The sequence below is a fragment of the Sinocyclocheilus anshuiensis genome, unplaced genomic scaffold (assembly GCF_001515605.1).
Source record: "Sinocyclocheilus anshuiensis isolate Anshui unplaced genomic scaffold, SAMN03320099.WGS_v1.1 scaffold267, whole genome shotgun sequence".
Lineage (NCBI taxonomy): Eukaryota > Metazoa > Chordata > Actinopteri > Cypriniformes > Cyprinidae > Sinocyclocheilus > Sinocyclocheilus anshuiensis.
In genome coordinates, this window is record NW_015552637.1 from 29653 (window position 1) to 51064 (window position 21412).

The 21412-nt window shown below is 38.1% G+C and overlaps 1 protein-coding gene and 1 long non-coding RNA gene across 4 annotated transcripts in view; one reads left to right on the forward strand and one right to left on the reverse strand.

Moving 5' to 3' along the window:
- Positions 1–3189, reverse strand: part of LOC107666865 (uncharacterized) — a 20972-nt gene extending 17783 nt beyond the window's left edge. The window contains exon 1 of the long non-coding RNA XR_001631732.1: positions 3175–3189. This is a non-coding gene — a long non-coding RNA (uncharacterized LOC107666865). The remainder of the gene's footprint in view (positions 1–3174) is intronic.
- LOC107666864 (syntaxin-12-like) overlaps positions 1–21412 on the forward strand; it is a 101565-nt gene that overhangs the window by 12144 nt on the left and 68009 nt on the right. For all 3 annotated transcript variants that reach the window (XR_001631731.1, XM_016458365.1, XM_016458366.1), the window contains exon 3: positions 9289–9398. Coding sequence is in view for 2 of the 3 variants with exons in the window: in XM_016458365.1 (XP_016313851.1) it covers positions 9289–9384 (96 nt within the window). In the remaining variant the exon portion in view is untranslated. The remainder of the gene's footprint in view (positions 1–9288; positions 9399–21412) is intronic.

Sequence of the window (21412 nt, forward strand, 5' to 3'; positions counted from 1 at the left end):
AGGTCCTTTCTAGGTGCTGATCCACCATCTGGTCTGAATACATAAAAACATCCACAGATATGCTGCTGTGAGCATGTAGGAAATACTGCTGCTGCACATAGGGCATATATGAAATAGTCCCTGTGTATAACTTACATGAAATTACCCTGTAGCAGATCTATACAGGTGGAGCTGGGGAAGGTGGAGGATTTCTGAAACGCGCTGCAACTGCTACAGCAAGGAGTAGCCAAGTATTTGAATGTTGAGCAGCAAGCTCATTGGCTGCTGATGTGAAAAGAAAGCGTCACCATATGAATGATGATGTAATTAAATCAGATTGAGATAGAACTTGTCGGCTTGCACCATCTAGAGTTTCATGACAGAACTTGGTATTTATTTCAAACCTATGTTGCTAGTGCCAAACTCAGCTTTAACATGATGGATCCAAACTCTGATACATATGATAAATTAGTTATTAAATGTGCAGTAATACACTTTGCCTTTTGTGTTGCCGCATTTTATTGCTCATTGAACAATTTTAGACAATTTTTATCTTAATTTTTGTCACCTAAGAGATGGAAAGGTAGTGGTAGAGGTAAAAAGGACATCATTAAAATAGTCCATGTGACATCAGTGGTTCAAACGTAAAGTTATGAAGCTACAAGAATACTTTTTATGTGCAAAGAAAACAAAAATAACAACTTAATTCAACAATTTCTTCTCTTCCATGTCAGTCTTCGACACTCGTTCATGAGAGTACCACAATGCATCAGTGTGGTGCTGCTGACACAGGAGCCGGTGTTCTATTTTCTTTTCTATTTTCTTTGCTCACAAAAAGTATTCTCGTAGCTTCATAACATTATGGATGAACCATTGATGTCACATGGACTATTTTAATGATGTCCTTACTACCTTTCTGGGCCTTAAACGTGTTAGTTGCATTGCTGTCTATGCATCATATCAAAAATATTTGACCATACTTATACTTTGACTTTTTTTTTTTATTCCTGTCTGATTAGAGCAGTTGGTGTTTAAATGTGGCCTTTCACATAGTTCCTGTCTGGGATTCACAATTCTACCCGTTCACCGATTCCTATCCATGTGAGTTTGTGTGTGGCAAAGCAGTGTCCCAAACGGGTGGTTTAGCATTCCTCTCTTGGCCGTAGTTTTCTCGCCTCTTCCTTCCTCCACATACAAGAGTGCAAGGGAGTAAATGAGTGAGTAGCAACAGCTTTTGGATTAATTGTCATTTCATTATCTCAAGGAGAGCTCAGCCGTGACCAAACTCACGCAGAGCAATTTAGCACTTCGCCAGTCCTGCTGCCGCCCACCCTGAGGGGAGGAGGGAAGCGCCTGGCTTAGGGCGCTACCCTGTTTCTTTTCGAACATCTCCCATAAACCCACACTGCTGAACATTACACACACAAGTCAATTAAAAATAGCAAGTCATTTTCTTTCCATGGACCAAAATGTCAGTTACCTGAACACAGGAAATAGATGGAATCTATAATCCATCAAGCCAAAAGCAATTCCTCTCCACCCATGGAAGGTCTGTAAGTGACAAGAATGATGTTGTATCAGCCCCATCAGAGTTCAATGTAGCATGATGGAACATGATTGTTCATTACCATGCTGCTGCTCCAAACTCTAAACTCAAATGAACAGACACTGAAGAGAGTTCACACCATAATACACAGACTCCAGACTTCATTTACCATTACTCATTTTCTCACTCTCTCCATTACAAGCCCTTTTTTTTATTTATTTTTTTGATGTGGAAAATTGCTTTACTGGGCACTCTTAACTAAGTGAACCTTAGATAAGTTTATTCAATTCAGAGGAAAGGTCAGTGTTTTACAATTATGTCCCTTTTCTTGTAAGTAGAAATACTGCATTCATAATTGGACAAAGTTTATAATTGACTAACGTACATTTAAACACAATATTTGTTGTGCGAATATTTCTGAGACACAGGAGAGCCTTTGTGTGTCTCTGAGGTAGACATAGCAGTGGTGTTTCATTCCTGAATTAATCATTTTTTTTCGTATTCTTGTACAAATCATTTGAACAAAAGCTTCAATGACGCAAATACAGTCGATTGTTTTGTTACTGATAGAATGAGCAATTTTGAATGACTCAGAATGAATCAATGACTGACTCATAAAGACTACATATACTATATGTCACTATACTCATATAAATAAACATTATCGTTAAAAGTTTCATTAATTAATTTATTATTATATTTTTATTGATTTATTTTTTTTAATAGAAGACTCTTATTCTCACCAAAGCTGCATTTATTTAATCCAAGAACTGCAATATTTTAAAATATTATTAACATTTAAAATAACGAATTTCTATTTTAATATAATTTAAAATGTAATTTACTCCTGCGATGACAAAGCTAAATTCTCAGCAGCCATTACTCCAGAGTCCAGTCTTCAGTGTTGCATGATCCTTCAGAAATCATTTCAATATGCTGATTTGGTGCTCAAAAAAACATTCATTATTATCAATTTTAAAAACAGTTGTGTTGCCTAATATTTTTTAGAAACCATGATACATGTTTTTCAGGATTCTTTGATTAATTTGAAATGTATATTTATTTATTTTTTTGTAACAGTGTGAAAGTCTTTACAGTCACTTTTGATAGTATAAAAGGATGTGTATAAAAATTAAGTGTCTTTTTAAAGTGTGAGAAAACATATGATTAGTAAATAGCGTGCTATAGCGTGCATGATTAAAAAAAAGAAAAAGAAAATAAAAACTCCTAGACAATAATACAGGCAAACATATGTGTACTAGAAGGGACACAGTAATCTAGTAAAAACCAATAGTTTAACCACTGTTGTGCAACAAATGTATTCGCATTTTTCACAGATTATTGCTTACGCATTACTCATATCTGGTGTGTGGAAAATGTCTTTGTGTGAGTGTGTGCACATGTGGACTGTGTTAGGCTGTATTTATGTCACTTGGATGATCTTGTGGCCTGTAGAGTGTGACAGTGAGCGGGGTGTTGGATTATTATTTGCTATCTGCTTCTACGAAAGCCACATGCTGTCCTGATTGCACTGAATCCATGCAGACCAGACGGCTTATTTGTGTGCCCAGAGCAGATTCACTGCTTCAACATACCCTCCATAACCCTCCCTCCCACACACTCACGCACACACACACACACACACACACACACACACACAAAAACATAAGAGAGCCAAAGCGTGATCTAAGGGGGCCGAATGAAATTTAATTTATTAGTATCACTGCTGCTGTTGTGGATACTTAGGGTTGGGGACTTGATGATACCTTAAATCATGCAGTTTGTTGAGGAGAGGAGTGCTGTTGCTTTTCTGAGTGCTCAGACTTTTGATTTTTGCCTAGTAGACGATAAAATGGGCAAAAAATTCATTGACTTATAGTGAATATATAGTCATATTTGGAGACCACTATACCCTGTATTGACTTGGCAACAACCAAGATCCTCTGCAGTGAATGGGTGCCATCAGAATGAGAGTTCAAACAGCTGATAAAAACATCACAATAATCAATAAGTAATCCACATAACTCCAGTCCATTTATTAACGTATTGCAAAGTGAAAAGCTGCGTGTTTGAAAAATCAAATCCATCATTAATGCATTTTAACTCTAAACTGTCGCTTCTGGACAAAATATGAGTCCATAATTCATAGTAACTCTTCCCCCATTGAAAAAGTCCATCCCGTGTTGTAATTTTACATCAAAATCCACCAACATATACGTATTTGTCTAGAACTGTTCTGGACTGTTTTCACTTGTAAACAGTGCTTTATTTGTGCATATTTCTCCCCTGATTCAGACGAGATGGATTTTTCACTTGAGAAAGCAATATTATAGACAGAGGACCGAAGTTAAAAAGATCTTAATTTTTATTTTAAATTTTGCAAATTTTTATTTTTGGGTGAACTATTGCTTTAAAAGCTACTTGGAACACCTTAAAAATCACATAGCAATGCCCTGACAGCCTTTTTTAAAGATGAAGCATCACTCGCATTTTTCTCCGGAATGTGTAAAATGTATTTACATTCAGTATTTGAATTAGCAGTGCATTTTCTACTCTCTTGTTGGGAGGGTTAAAAATTGGTGCAAGAATCAAAAAAGGCCTGTTCTGTAGTTTACTCATTCTTTGCAAGTGTAATTCTCCTGATGTTGAAAGTTTGTCAGGTTTATTTAATGAATGCAGAAAGCAGCTGATCAGTGCTGTGTCATGCTGTGATCAGGCACAGCAATGCAAATCAATCATGCAGTGTAATTTAGGTAATGGTGATGAATGAAGTTTAGCTGGTGGTGATGACTGCCACATAGGCCTGTCTGTAATATTGGAGCTGAAGTGGAATGAATATGTATGTGAATGAGGGGATGTTGTGGAGAGTTTAGCACAGGAGCATTATTCTCCATGAGTTGGAATGTGGCAACTGGCCAACTTGCCAAAGTCGCTGCTGCTAATGCTACCCTATTGTACAGTACTACGATACAGTGATTAAATCATGGAGATACTGTGGTACTTTTAAGGATGTTAACTGATACTGATTGCTGATAAATATTATATAATATAAAATATATTACATAATTGTGATGGTCACAGCAGGCTCTCTGTCTGGTATCCCCTGACAATAATATAATATAAAATAATATATTACAATATAATATGAATGTATTATAACATAATACGACATATTTAATTATATGTATATATAATTAGATATATGCAGATATTAACCTGATAGTTATATAATATAATATAATAAAATAATAATTTTAAAACTTTCATTCTTTAGATTCCTTTAAATAATTAGGGTTAGTTAGGGTGAAAATTCATGTTGACTTTGAAGTTTAAAGTTTTTTTACTACTTACTGGTCCATTTATTATATAATTATTCTTAATGACTTATTAATGAAAGTTGATACAAAATGCTGCCTTTTTAAAATGATCAACAACAAACTTTTCATTAACTGTCCCTGAACAATTATTTTAAAGCAGCTGCTTCAATCTCTGCTTTACAAAAAGTGTAATTCAAACATTTGGCAGTCTAGACACATCGAAATAAAATAATTTGCTCATCCTCTCAGGTTTATGTAGGGTGGCAGAATCAAGGTGCAACTTTAAAACCTTTCTTGTTCATCTGTAACGCTTTCTTCCATGGAGCTTTCACACACTTGTGTACATCAGCCTGAGGCAGAGAAGGACTCGTGTTTGCCAAAGGCTAAACTGCAAAGTGGGGACCTCAATTTCCTGTTTATTTGCTGTGTCTTTTAAACATCATAATCAGGAATACTTGGATTCTGAATTTTTATGTAAATTGTGCGTAAGCCGATTACAAGCCAGGCAGTGGCAGCACAAACATTATTTATTTTATGAACCTTCAATTTTCTGAGCAGATGAGATAAAGGCAGAATAATATTATGTGGGTAATCATCATGCTGCGTTATTATGAAATTATAAAGACGTTTCTCATGTCACACAAGGTAAATGACTCTCTCCCCCTCTCTCTCTCTTAAAACCAATGTCATTCTGTTTCTCGTGAAAATTTGATGTCCACCTATGTGACTCAAATGCGTTAAAGTGAAATTTGCTGCATTGTTCAGGGTTTGTTACAGGAGTTAATTCAGTTGAGTTTCTGGTGCAGAGGTTAGCAGATATGTTCCACCCTTTTTCATGGCTGGAAATCCATTTGTGGTCACATGACAAGTTTGTCCAGCAGAAATATTATGTTGCATATGCCCTCATGTAATAGTCTATTACAAGTGGAAAAATGTGCAGTTTTCCATATGTTAAATCTAATGTGGACTCATACTAATGCAGTAAAAAAAGACCAAGAATTAAATCACCTTTTGAGGTAGTTCTCCCATCCAGCCACTAGGTGACTTGAATAGTAAAGTAGTTCCAACGCTATCTCACGACCAATTCGTATGTATTTTACGAGGTGGCTAACCTCACTTGTACGATTTTGTACAATATGCGACGGGTAGGTTAGGGGCAGGGTTAGGGTTAGGTCAATTCTTACGAACTGGGAAACTCTTAAAATATTTACAATTTAGCAAAAGCCGTATTAATTTATACCCCTTAAAATATGTATGAAATGCCATGAGATCGGGTTGGTAGTTCTGATAAAGCTCATAACAATTAAAGGGATAGTTCACCCAAAAATACTGTTACAATTTAATCACACATGAACGACTTTCTTTTGTCAGCTTAATCAACAAAAAGCACTCATGTCATGTCAAGGCAAAATTAGACTGTTTCTAATTTAGTAAAGCATATACATTTTTTGAGACTACCTCAATTTTATTTTATTTTATTTTATTTTTTTTAAGAAATTAAAACATATTTACCAAGGACGCAATAAATTGGTCACAAGTGACAGTAAAGACATTGTTATAAAATATTTCTATTTCAAATAAACGCTGTTTTAAATAAAATTTTAAATAAAATGTTTGCAAATAAACGCGAGAGCATTCTGACGAGCTGCATCACTGTGTGGTATGGTGCCTGCAACGCATCCTGCCGCAAGACTTTTCCTTTCTTAAAATTATACTGAAAAGAAAAGTATCATGGTTTCATCAAAAATTATATCAGCACAACTGCTTTAAATATCGATAACAATAAGAAATGTTTCTTAAGCACCAAATCAGCATGTTAAAATGATTTCTGAAGGATCATGTGAAACTGAAGACTGGCAAAATGATGCTGAAAATTCAGATTTGCCGACAGACATATAAAATAATTTTAAGATATATTAAAATTAGAAAGTCATTATTTTAAATTGTGATACTATTTCACAATATTACTGTTTTTAATGTGTTTTTGGTGAGCCTTGGTGAGCATGAGACTTTTCAAAAACATTAAAACATTTAAAATTACCTTCCCCAAAATTTTGAGAAGTAGTGTATTGGTATACAATACAATATGGTATAATTTGCATTTCTCTACAATTCAAATCAAAGTCAAAAACTTAAATAACTAAATTAAAGCTTCTAATGAAATCATCAATGCATATTCATACAGTACTTTAATCATTTATAGGACTACCCTTTGAAAAACTTTTTCAATATCAAGGTGCTTTAGTTTTAGTGCTTCTACAGCAGCTCGACTAAATTGGGTACATGGAGAGAGAGAAAATTCATTTCCCTTTTCCTTTTCTCTCCTCTCGCCGGCACTTCATTCCATCAGCTTTCTTTTTATCCTTAAGTCATTTTCCCTTTCTCTTTCTCACTCTGTGAACGTCTGCACTCTCCATCTCCACCTCACTTCCCCACCGCAGCATCAAGAAAAATTCAAGCTCCGAAATGGAGCAACAGTTGTATTGTCACCTAAAGCTTTTTTGTTCCCTTTTTACCTGATTTATTTTCCTGTTTTCTCTGAATGACAGAGCATGCCCGGGATAACACAGAGTGAAAATCAGCGCCGAGAGACTGTATGCTGAGTGATAGAGCAAACTGGGGGAGAGAGAGAAAGTTTATAAGGTGCGGTTTTGGAGAAATGTAAAAAAGAAGTGAGGGAATCTGTGGTGACCAGCTGCAAGAGAGGAGATAGCAGAGAGAGGCTTTTAATTCCCAATTCCTACAGAGCCTTTGAAAATTACCAATCTTCTTATCACAGACGCAGGGCTGCTTATGCAAATTGTTGTGGAGTGGAACGTTTAAACGGAAAATTACTCGACAGCAGTTTTTTTATTTTTGCCTCCTTCTCTCCCTCCCTCCCCCCCTCCCCCCACATGCACACTTCCACATAGAATGCCTGTTTCCAGTCTCAGATAAGAAGATGAATTGCTCTTCGCGCTTTGAAGCACGTCAGGATTTAAAGACTCCAGCCTAGCTGTGGTCTACGTCTGCTGCTCTTTCTGGCTTTGGCAAAAAAAAAAAATTTTAAAAAAAATGATGGTGAGTGGGGAAGGGCATTTCAAAACAACATAGAATCTACGCTTCCAAATGTCAGAGCTGCCCGCCAGTCGTAAAAATTTATATTGAAACGCACTCAGCAAGCAAATTCCATTCACTGTTGTTTATTATTCCCACACTTGTTTGTTGCGTTGGTTCTAAACTGGATCTGAATTTCTCAACACGACAAAGCAAAAGATCCGCAGGGGGGTTTTGGTCTTAGACGTTGAAAGTCCAAATGACACTTTCGGCAGTTTTCCAAAATTCTTTTGAAAACAGAGCAGGGCTTCCTCCCACCGCGGAGCCTTATCAGAGGCGAAGAGCGTCAGAGAGCCAGATGGGTTTTGCGGACGCCGTTCAGCCAGAACTCGAGCGCATCTGAGAATGCGGCTCTCTCATGCTTGGCCAACAGCTCTTGACTCTAGGCCCCAATTCAATTCTGTCTGTGAGAAATCATTTTCAAAGCATGTCTCTGTATTGAGAAGAGAGCCTATAGAGGTCAATTGATGGCAGCACCTTCATTTCGTATTGTGGTATTGCGTCGGTGGCGGGAACCTGTTTGGAAAATTATGGTGTAATTTTGTTCTTTTATTCCACGTGGGTCCTTTTGTACCTAGAAGGGCCGTTCGTACTGGATAATGACTGTTGATTTATTGATTTTTAACAGTGGCGGGCAACCGAGAAAGAATTTATTCTATAGATTTTTTTTTTTTGTACAAATCTATTTGACTCACGAGTCTCGCTTTTGTTATTAGTCTATTAAGATTATGCTGCTGGATGCTGTCTGAATGCATTCTCAGTCACTATCGCCCCCTACTCATCAGACACTACTAGCCTAACTTAACTAGTATTTTTGGTATCTTGATAGTAGCTCATTGTTTTTGTTATTTTTGCATAAATCAGTCACCCACATGTTGTTTTAAAACTGTATGTCTTTCGTTCTTCAGTGGAACACAACATAACAGAACATTGATGCTGCTCCACTGAAAGTGAATGGTGACCAGGGGTTGTCAAGCTCCAAAAATCTTCTGAAGTTATATGATAGATTATGATAATTGTCTCCACTGCAGATCACAACACACCAAATTTGAATATATGCATATTCAAATATAGAAATAAGATTTGAGAGCTACAATGAAAAATAATATTTTCAGGCAATCTATGCATGGCTTTAAAAAATCTAGGGCATGTTGTTGTATGGAATACCTTTATAGATTTATTTATTTATTTATCGAGTATGAAAGCCCCTGGTCACCATTCACATCGGAAATGAGCAGCATGAACGGGGGGGGGTTCATGAAACTGACATAACTTTCATTTTGGGTAAACTATCATTATACCTAATCATACAGTAATATCTCCCTTTTTCTTCTTTATTCTGTCTTCCAGAGCCAGCTGAGGAGGAGGAAATGTTATCTGATAATCGCTGGAGTGCTGCTTCTTACTTTGCTTATCATCATTATTGCAGTCTCAGCCAGAAAATGAGAGCAAGACCACAGGTGAGCTACATCTGGTGTGCCCAGCCTGTAATAAAAATAACAACATAAAAAAGAAAGTGAGAAAAAAATACTGTAGGGACAACACAAATCAACAGTAATTATAACATAATTTTTAAGCAAATGTATAAAATATGTGTGTGAAAATTATATTATTATTTATTCCTATCTTAATAATAATTATAGTTTTTCAAATAATTATTATTAAACATTTTGCCAGGTTTTTGAAGAGAAAGTTCTTTATTTGAAACAAAGCTTTTGTAACATTCTATATATATTAAAAAAAAATCTTTCACTTTTGTCTAAATTACTGTGTCATTTCATTTAAATATATAGTACTTGTTAAATGTTTGGAAACATTATGATTTTTTTTTTTTTTATGTTTTAATGAAGTCTCTTATTCTCACCAAATCTACATTTATTTGATTAATTTATTCTGAAGGATCATGATGACGACTGGAGTAATAATGCTGAAAATTCAGCTTTGTATCACAGGAATAAATTACATTTAAAAATACATTACAGTAGACAATAGTTATTTTAAATTGTAATACTATTACTGTTTTTACTGTATATTTCACAAAAATTCAGCCTTGGTGAGCATAAGAGACATATATTTCAAAAACATAAAAAATAACTAATTATTACAAACTTTTGACCGGTAGTGTAGATATATAAAACATGTAAATACATAATTTAATACAATATAGATTTTTTTTTTAAACATTTGCTTCACTTTTATTGATTGATTGGATTGAATTTCGACTAAAGCAGGTCACCAATTGCCCTTTGTTTTAAACTTTCAGACAAAATCATCTGAAAAAAAAGTGTCAAAACAATCTTGCTTACCTAATTGGTTCTTGACATTTGTGTAACCCGAACGGGCGTATCAGGATGCTATTTTTCACCACGAAATGCCAATGCGGTGAAAGCTCTTCAGACTAATATTTCACCCATGGGCAGCCTCTCTGAGGGGAGTGGGATTTTATCAGTTAGATGGATTACCTCCTCATTCATCTCTGAAAGGCCAACTGACAATTACACTCTTCTGTTATTCATTTATCCTCACAATCTACTTTTATTCGTTCATTGACTCATTCATTAGTTCCTTGTTTTTTCTCATTCATCTATCTGTGAGGAGGAAGAGTGTTGGAAACTGGGTGAGGACTGACTCCATTTCCATGAGATGTTTATCTATGTGTTCGATCTCTCGCGGCCTCCCTCGGGGAGATGAGGCTGAGTGACAGCCTGGACTCCCTCTCATATCGATCCGTATCCTCTCCGCTCTCCCGCTTTTCCTCTGGCAACACGCACACACCTCCTTTTAAGTGGCGTGCGTGAAACTGAAAGCAGATAGCATCTTTAATTAAGTAGCTCTTAACTCGCATTTGTGAAATAGAGTGAAACAGGGAACATAAGTTGTTTGAACTTTGGTGCTAAGATCTCATCTTTTACCAAGCGCTTGAGCAAATAAGAACAGTTGAGAGATTTCGTCACTAAAAAAATCACTCAACTCAAACACGCTCTGCTATATGCGCTGTTCACAAATGGAGAACTCTTAAGTACTAATTGATGTAGAGATTTCAATAGTCCATCGCTTCTGTTTTGACCTACAACTGTCTCATTTATGCGGTTATTATGTCTTTTCTAAATGAAATGCTAGATTTTCACTTAATTTCAGAAGAAACTATGATGTTCTGAGTGGTTGCTAGGTGGTTGTTCTCATTTCTGCATAACTTGGGTCCCTTTTTTTATAAGGATAGTTCACCCAAAAATCTCAATAATCATCTGCATGATGTATTAAACCCATTTAAAAATCATAATTAAGCATAATTGTGAATTCACAAACGTTACGATTTAATTAAATAATTATATTGTACCTATGATGGCATGCAGGATTTCCCTTTAAATACGCACTTCCGATCAGTAAGTTAGATGAGCTGCGTTTCAACTGTTTGGTGCGCAGGTGGTTGTCTGTCGCTAGGAGAACAATCTCTGGTAGTCTTTTTTTATTGATTGTTATCCGTTTTGAAGAGTGTTAACGTTTAAATTGTTGGTCATTTGTATAATTAGATCTGTGAAGTATTTAAATTAGTGCTGGTTTATGCGTCGCTGGTCAAAAGCCAGTGACTTACGATCGTGTAAACGGTATGGGATGATGTCAGTGGTGTGTAATCATGTAATTGCTCTTTTAGTGATTTTTAGGTGTCTTAAATTCTCATGTTGGTTATTTTGGGCTGGAGGAGTGTCAGATGCTGAACGAGCAGCATAGCATACTGCACGTGAGTGTTGACGATCTATGGTAGGGCGTTTTATGGTGTAAAACGATGAACCGTATACCTTTGTACACACTAAGCTGACACTCTTTTATACAAGAGTGTTAAAAGAGTCCTCTCTTCTTTAGGAAGTATATGGTGATGATTGTAGCCCTTTAATGTGTGTGATCAGCTAAAGTCTCAAAGGTATTTATTTTAAATTGTATTGTGAGGCTAGTATACCTAGCATTTTAATATTGTTGACTAATAAATTTATAGATAGTGGTTTCTTTTTGAAATTGTAATGTTTGTTTTTCTGTTTATATTGTGTAATTTAAATGAGCTGTCCTGAGTGAGGTTGGACTGCATAACATTGGTTAACAAATTGTTTTGTTTAATGTTTTCTCTTTTTAGAGTTGTTTTGGTCCAGCTCAATTGATCACTGTTTTCCCTGCCTTGAAATTGTATTTTCTTTGTTTCTGTGAATTGTTTATTTTGTTTCCTTTTACTTTTTGGCCCATGACTATTGGTTATCGTTGGTCTGTTTATTTTACATGCCAACGACGCCATTACTGGCAGCTTACTCATTGTAACTATATAGGGAGGAAGTATATTCACCATCATTCACATGTGTGCTGTGGTTTTGTATTTCATGCTTTGAGGTGCTATGTATGAGAATTGACGTTAGTTTTTTTGGGTTTATTGTATTAATCAATTATTTTGGTGTTAATTTCATTTTTATTTTCTTTGAGAGTGATATTATCCTTTGCAGTTATTTGTGTCTCCATCTTGCATGAGTAAACTTAGCCAGCTTGGAAGTGAAACTACTTGATTAATAAAATTGAAACTGCGTCTATAGTAATTCTGTCTTAAGGATATTCTTTTATTTGAATAGCCGTGTGGGAAAACCCCTTATATGACCTGGGATCTCCTACCCAAATAAAATTGGAGTGGCGTAGTCAAGAATATAGGAGTATTTGCTCTCTGTAATACCACATTTGGCGTAGTCGGCAGGATTTCCTTAATGACTTTATTGCTATTTTTTTGTTGTTTTTTATTGTTGTCTGGGCCCTTTTCTTTTGTGTATGTGGGTAGTTTTATTTTTTGTTTTGGAAGGTGGGAAAACAGTGGTCAAGGATTCCAGTGATCAATCAACGTGGTCAAGTCAGAAGATACCAGCGCTATCCATCTAGTTTTTTATTTTTATTTTTATATTTTTTATTAAAGCAAACCACTTTGGAGTGTATTCATTGTTGTTATTATTATTATTATTATTGTTTTTTTTTCCTGTTTTTGTTTTTTTTCCTCCTAGAGGATGGCAGATGAGGATGTGACCGCTCAGCTTAGGGCACTTACTGAATTGGTACAGCAGCTTCAGGTAGAAAATGCTAAACTTAGATCAGAGGTAAGTCAGGGTTCATCCTCTGTTCCTACTGGCGTTCCCCTGGCAGGGCAACAGCAGTCTTTTGCTGCAAGTGTTGGTGCCACAAGTGGTCCTTCGGTGCCCAGTCCCATGGGGACTATAGAACGTTATGTTTATGTACCAAGAGAGCGTAAGTGCCCTAGTTTTTCTGGGAAATTATCCCAAGACTCTGTGACAGTGGAGGATTGTGTCAAAGAGACCCGACGCCATCTGTCTATGCGTCCAATGTCATGTGCTGGGCAGGCTTTGGCCATTTTTGATTTGCTGGATGGTGAAGCTAGGACAGAGGTTAGGTTTCGCCCAGTCTTTGAACGAGATGACCCTGAGAAGATATTTAATATACTTATTAGCGTTTATGGGTGCTCTCAGTCCTATATTAGTCTTCAGAAGCAGTTCTTCCAGTGATGACAACTTGAAGGTGAGTCAATGAGAGAGTATTCTCATGCTCTCATGTCCTTTATGGATGTGATTAAACGTAAAGATCCAGCGTGCTTTGCAAATCCTGACACTGTGCTACGAGATCAGTTTATAGAGTTTGTGAGAGATGGGATGCTTCGCCGTGAATTACGGCGACATGTTCGACTAGATCCTACTCTTAGTTTCCTAGATGCTAGACAGGAAGCCCTGCATTGGGTGGAAGAAGGTGAAAATCCCTGTATGCAGCGACCTCGTGCACAGTCTTGTAGCATCACTAATGTTACCGATCTCTCAGCGCAGTCTAATGCTATCCTAAATAAGCCCTCAGATGAGTTGACTGAAGTCAAAGAAAGTCTTCGTAAACAGCAGGCTCAGCTAGATACTATTCTTAAGCATTTAGAGTCCTCTGTTCCTCAAGCTGTTTCAGGATCTTTCTTGCCACCAGCTCCTGTTCCAAGGGTTGGGATTCATAGCCAACATTATCGCTATCATCCAGATGGTAGACCTATATGCTTGCGTTGTAATCAACCTGGTCATATTGCAAGATTTTGTAAAACTGAATTGGGTACGACGTTGAGGGTAGCTGCAGGGCCTAGGTCTTCTACTCAGTCATTGGAAAACTAGTGCCCCCCGGCAGCACTGCCCATGTGCCGGGTGGGGAACCCTTGGGCAACCCCTCTGTTGATGAGCTTCGACTTCTAGGTAAATGTCCAACAGTAGGGATTACTATTGGTGGGGTAACTGTGGCATGCTTGCTGGACACAGGATCTATGGTGACTACGGTTACCCAGCAATTTTATGAGCAATATTTGCAACCCCAATTCCAGTTTCAGTTGCAACCGTGTCAGTGGCTTAAGCTTAAAGCAGCCAATGGCCTTGATATTCCTTACTTGGGGTATTTAGAGACGAACATAGGCATACTTGGTAAGACTTTGCCCAAGATGGGCATTCTAGTAGTGAAAAACTCTTCTGATCCTGCTATCCAGTTGAGGCGAGAACAGGTGCCTGGATTGTTGGGAATGAGTGTTATTGGTAGTTGTTACCAAGAATTGTTTTTGGAGCATGGGGCTAGGTTATTTGATTCTCCTTCTATTCAACATGCAGGGAACGTTTGGCAGAGAGCTTTTTCTGAGTGCCAACTCTGGGAACGTACTCTAGAAACTGGGTATGTAGGTCCAGCTCGGGTTCAGAGGGGTCCGGCAGTGCGAGTGCCAGCAGGTACCACTTGCCACCAGGGGCTGGGGACTACATTTAATGCTTGTTTTTTGGAACCAGTATCATGTGTGGAAGGCCAATTGCCTGGGGACCTTTTAGTTCCATCTGCCTGTTTGTCAGTTAACTGTGGGGTGGTGAAGGTGCCAGTTATTAATGTGGGGAGTCAAGATCGTTGGCTTTGGCCAAAAACTGTACTGGGAGAGTTGCATATTGTTCAGTCATCTGTTGTAACCTCTTCCGTTCAGTTTAATGTACAGAATGATGAGTCGCAGACTGTAGCACTGATACAAGCAGTTGGGGTGGAGAGTAGTTTCCAGTTTGATTCCTCTCAGCTTATGTGGCCTACCTTGTCGAGTCAGGAACATCAAGTTCAGACATTACTTCAGAAATATGCTAGCGTGTTTAGTCATGTTGATGGAGACCTGGGCTGTACTGATTTACTCCAGCATACTATTCCATTAGTAGACGATGTACCTGTACGTCAGCGGTACCGTCGCCTGCCCCGTTCTCAGTATGATCTGGTTAAGACTCATATTCGAGAATTGCTTGAACAGGGTGTTGTTGAACTCAGTTGTAGCCCATATGCTGCACCCATCATGGTGGTTCAAAAAAAGGATGGTTCTATTCGGTTATGTGTAGATTATCGGCAACTTAACGCCAAAACTCGCAAGGATGCTTTTCCCTTGCCACGAATAGAGGTGACCTTGGATGCGCTTAGTGGGGCCAAATGGTTTAGCACACTGGATCTGGCAAGCGGCTATAATCAGGTTTCGGCAGCCCCTCAAGATAGGGAAAAGATGGCTTTTTGCACACCCTTTGGGCTATTTGAGTTCAACCGTATGCCCTTTGGGTTGTGCAATGCGCCAAGTACTTTCCAGCGTCTCATGGAACATATTTTCGGTGATCAGAGTCTTCATGCTCTATTGTTATATCTGTATGATATTGTAATCCTTTCCAGTACTTTTGGCCAACATCTTGAGCGGTTAGAGATGGTGCTGAGTCGGCTCAAAAACCACAACTTGAAAGTAAAACTGAGAGGTGACATACCTGGGCCATGTGATATCAGCGTGGCAACTGATCCAGAAAAGATCCGTGCTGTTGCTGAATGGGGCAGGCCTAACTCTGTTAGAGAGCTGCGGTCATTTCTTTGATTTGCATCATACTATCGTCGGTTTGTTGAGGGTTTTGCTAGATTAGCAGCCCCCCTGCATAAATTAGTTGGGACTTTACAGGGCACTCGGAAGCGGGGTGCAACCACTAAGCAGGGTTCTTTTGAACAACATTGGGATGATAGTTGTGAGAAAGCCTTTAACGACTTAAAAGAGCGGCTCATTCAGGCTCCTGTTGTAGGGTATGCAGACTTCTCGTGTCCTTTTATTTTAGAGACAGACGCAAGCCATTTAGGTTTGGGGGCAGTGTTATCACAAGAACATGGGGGGCTGCGGAGACCAATTGCTTTCGCTAGTCGCGGGCTTCGACTAAGTGAGAGGAATATGACTAACTATAGTGCATTGAAGCTGGAGCTCTTGGCCCTGAAATGGGCAATGACAGAGAAGTTTAGAGAATATCTTCTTGGTAATAAGGTCACTGTTTATACTGATAACAATCCACTGCGCTATCTTGAGTCGGCGAATTTGGGGGCAGTTGAACAGCGTTGGGTTTCCCAACTGGCTTTATTTAACTATGAGATTAAGTATCGACCAGGCACTGCAAATCGAAATGCAGATGCACTTTCTAGGCTCCCTTCGCATTCTGATCAATCTGCAGTTGTATTATCAGGTATAACGGTTCCTCAGTCAATTGCAGTGCTGGAGAAACCACCTGGGTTGGGCCCCCAGGTGGTGGAATCGTTAACAGTGGACGCTGTTCCGGTTCGTAGTAAGGCAGACTTGAGAGCTTTGCAGGCCGCGGACCCATGTATCCAGGCCTTCCAACCATTTTGGGTGCAGGGGCAGCAACCAACAGTTGCTGAATTGAAGAACATGTCAAGAGAAGTTCAACAGTTGGTAAAACAGTGGCCCTGAGTACGGGAGGTGGATGGAGTTCTGTATAGGACCGTGCAAATACTTCCTTCTAGAGAGTTGGTGTGGCAATTGTTGCTGCCTAAGGGCCTTCAGGTTGAGGTGCTTACAAGCCTCCATGATAACCACGGTCACCAAGGTGTGGAGCGTACCACAGATCTTGTTCGCCAAAGGTGTTATTGGCCTAACATGTGGCAAGATATAAAAAAAATGGTGTACTGAGTGTGAACGCTCTATTGTCACCAAGGCATCGCGACTTAAGTTGAGGACATTTTTGGGGAGTTTATTAGCTAGTAGGCCTTTAGAAATCATTGCAATTGATTTCACTGTTTTGGATAAAGCTAGTAATGGGCAGGAAAATGTTTTGGCTGTGACAGACATTTTCTCCAAATTTACACAAGCTTATCATACACCTGATCAAAGGGCAAACACAGTGGCTAAGATTCTGACAGAGAAGTGGTTCTATATTTATGGGGTGCCAAATAGGATTCACTCTGACCAGGGACGTAGCTTTGAGGGGGAATTGCTGAGGCGTTTGTGTGAATTGTATGGTATTGCTAAAAGTAGAACAACCCCATACCATCCTGAGGGTAACGGTCAATGTGAAAGATTTAACCAGACATTACATGATTTGCATCGCACTTTGCCACCCGAGCAGAAACGAAAGTGGCCGCAATTGCTGCCACAGCTGCTCTTTGCATACAATACAACAGTACACCAGTCGACTCAGCATTCCCCTTATGAGCTGATGTTTGGCCAGAAGCCCAAATTGCCGGTTGACCATCTGCTTGGTAGTTGTTGAAATAGGGGAATGTACCCCATCAGATTGGGTGGCTCCGCATCAAGAGCACTTGACTTCTGTTTATACTAGTGCTCGAAAACACTTGGAGAGTGCGGCAGAGCGCCGTAGGGTTGGTTTCTCTGAGGTAACTCCTATACTGTCCTCTGGCACGTTAGTATATTGTAGAAACCATTTTCATGGCTGCCACAAGATCCAGGATGTTTGGAGTTCTATGTTGTTTGAAGTTGTGACATGTACCAATCAAGTGGAGACGTTGTATAAGATAAGACCCCAGGGAAAAGATGGCCCTATTAAGGTTGTTCATCGTTCGCACCTTAAGTTGACTCCCCAGGGTACAGATAGTCTTGGTCAACCCATTAGAAGTGATTCAGGTATCTCTCTTAATCCGGGTAGGGAACTGAGGTCTGAGGATTCAGAAATGGCAATCCAGCCACAAATAGTTGTGGTTCATACCGGGGTAGGTGCCCAAGCTGATTCTAGTCCTGGAGTTATCAGCCATGGGGTTAGTTTGGCAGGGATAACAAGCAATTGTCCTCCCGTGAGCCATATGAGAGAGCCCACGGGTGGGCAATCCCAAGGGTCGACACAAGAACAGGAGTTGGGGTTGGTTACTAATATAGAGCCTCTCTTAGACCAGCCAGTTGGCCAGTCAGAAGTGGCTACTCCCCCTCTTAGGCGTTCTACTCGTAGGACAGCAGGCCAACACCCAAATCTTTTTCACCTTCCTCAGTCCATAGCACAAAATGGGTCTATTAGTAGGTTAGTGGCATTACTACCCTTTTTACACCTTGGCAGTAGTGAGCTGCATTAGGTTGCTCACCGGGACGGTGATCATTAAAAAGCAGGGGTGTATGTAGCCAAGCCACTAGGAGGTGCTGTTGTACCTATGATGGCATGCAGGATTTCCCTTTAAATACGCACTTCCGATCAGTAGATGAGCTGCGTTTCAACTGTTTGGCGCGCAGGTGGTTGTCTGTCGCTAGAAGAACAATCTCTGGTAGGTCTTTTTTTTATTGATTGTTATCCGTTTTGAAGAGTCTTAACGTTTAAATTGTTGGTCATTTGTATAATTAGATCTGTGAAGTATTTAAATTAGTGCTGGTTTATGCGTCGCTGGTCAAAAGCCAGTGACTTACGATCGTGTAAACGGTATGGGATGATGTCAGTGGTGTGTAATCATGTAATTGCTCTTTTAGTGATTTTTAGGTCTCTTAAATTCTCATGTTGGTTATTTTGGGCCGGAGGAGTGTCAGACGCTGAACGAGCAGCATAGCATACTGCACGTGAGCGTTGACGATCTGTGGTAGGGCGTTTTATGATGTAAAACGATGAACCGTATACCTTTGCACACACTAAGCTGACACTCTTTTATACAAGAGTGTTAAAAGAGTCCTCTCTTCTTTAGGAAGTATATGGTGATGATTGTAGCCCTTTAATGTGTGTGATCAGCTAAAGTCTCAAAGGTATTTATTTTAAATTGTATTGTGAGGCTAGTATACCTAGCATTTTAATATTGTTGACTAATAAATTTATAGATAGTGGTTTCTTTTTGAAATTGTAATGTTTGTTTTTCTGTTTATATTGTGTAATTTAAATGAGCTTAATGTTTGTTTTTCTTTTTATATTTGTGTAATTAAGTTAGCTGTCCTGATTGAGAAGGTTGGACTGCATAACATGGATTAACAAACTGTGTTTTGTTTAATGTTTTCTCTTTTTAGAGTTGTTTCGGTCCAGCTCAATTGATCACTGTTTTCCCTGCCTTGAAATTGTATTCTCTTTTTTTTTGTGAATTGTTTATTTTGTTTTCTTTCATTCTTGTTGTTGGCCCATGACTATTGTTTATTGTTTGGTCCGTTTATTTTACATGCCAACGAGGCCATTACTGGCAGCTTACTCATTGTAACTATATAGGGAGGAAGTATATTCACCATCATTCACGTGTGCTGTGGTTTTTTTGTATTTCAAGCCTTGAGGTGAGATGTATGAAAACTGAAGTTTGTAGATTGGGTTTATTGTATTTAATTTTGGTGTTAATTTCATTCTTATTTTCTTTGAGAGTGATATTATCCTCTGCAGGTATTTGTGTTTCCATCTTACATGAGTAAATTTAGCCAGCTTGGAAGTGAAACTACTTGATTACTTGGTTAATAAAATTGAAACTGTGTTTATAGTAATTCTGTCTTAAGGATATTCTTTTATTTGAATAGCCGTGCGGGAAAACCCCTTATATGACCTGGGATCTCCTACCCAAATAAAATTGGAGTGGCGTAGTCAAGAATATAGGAGTATTTGCTCTCTGATCTACCACACACACAAAAGACATCTCACGTTCAACAGAATCAGTTAGTTACTGCAGTATTCAAAACATATGGCTTAAACATAGAAAACTGTTAATCTTACATTCAACTGAGTTGCACGACTCATTCAATATTGCACATAATGTTAAGTTATTCAGTATTCAAAACAGATGTGACTTGGCATGTAAACTATTAATCTCACATTCAACAGAGATGAACACTTCATCTTTAACAACGCACATGATGTTCAACTTACGTTATTACAGTATTCAAAACAGAAATAGCTTTGGCATAGAAACTATTCCTTAATCTGTTTGTTCGAGTTTTCAGAACCATCTACCCGAAGGTAACAATTCAAAAAGAGAATGTCCTGGGTGAGATTGGTCCTTGAGAATTTCAATTTATCACTGTTTTCCCTGCCTTGAAATTGTATTCTCTTGTTTTTGTGAATTGTTTATTTTGTTTTCTTTCACTCTTGTTGTTGGCCCATGACTATTGTTTATTGTTTGGTCCGTTTATTTTACATGCCAACGAAGCCATTACTGGCAGCTTACTCATTGTAACTATATAGGGAGGAAGTATATTCACATGTGTGCTGTGGCTTTTTTTTTTGTATTTCATGCTTTGAAGTGCCATGTATGAAAACTGAAGTTTGTAGATTGGGTTTATTGTATTTAATTTTGGTGTTAATTTCATTCTTATTTTCTTTGAGAGTGATATTATCCTCTGCAGGTATTTGTGTTTCCATCTTACATGAGTAAATTTAGCCAGCTTGGAAGTGAAACTACTTGATTACTTGGTTAATAAAATTGAAACTGTGTTTATAGTAATTCTGTCTTAAGGATATTCTTTTATTTGAATAGCCGTGCAGGAAAACCCTTTACATGGCCTGGAATCTCCTACCCAAATAAAATCGGAGTGGCGTAGTCAAGAGTATAGGAGTACTTATTCTCTGTTTTACCACACAGTTCTAATACAGTGTATGCGCTTTAATTATTTACATGCGTGTAGGTTAAGTACATGCGTCACACAGCTGCCCCATTCACTGTAGTGAGAATACATCGCGGTTTCAAAATAAAAGTTCAATCACTCGCTCTGAGTTTACACATTTTGATGTCCACATTCTTTTAATTACAGTGGTTGTAGCATTTCTGTCCTAAAGAAATGGCCAAATATTAAAGCTTAAGTGGACATTTGAATGAAATGGTGCTTGGTTAAAGGGGTCATATGATGCTGCTAAAAAGAACATTATTTTGTGTATTTGGTGTAATGAAATGTGTTTAGTATTTTAACAGTTTTGTTCAATAAAACCATATGATTTCTTGCTTTTGATACTTTCTTTGAACTAATTATTATTGCCTCATTGTTATTATATATGTATTTTAAGTGATTTTAAAGGCTATTGTTCACTTACATATTTTTATTACCACAAAAAAATTAATTATGATTATAGGGTACTATGAAATCCGTTTTATTTCCATTTTCATTTTTCTATACTCCGTTTTAATGGTTCAATTAAATTTTATTAATCAAAAAGCCTGTCTAATTAATTGAGTTTTACAGTTTTATCTTTACCAACTTCTTTTT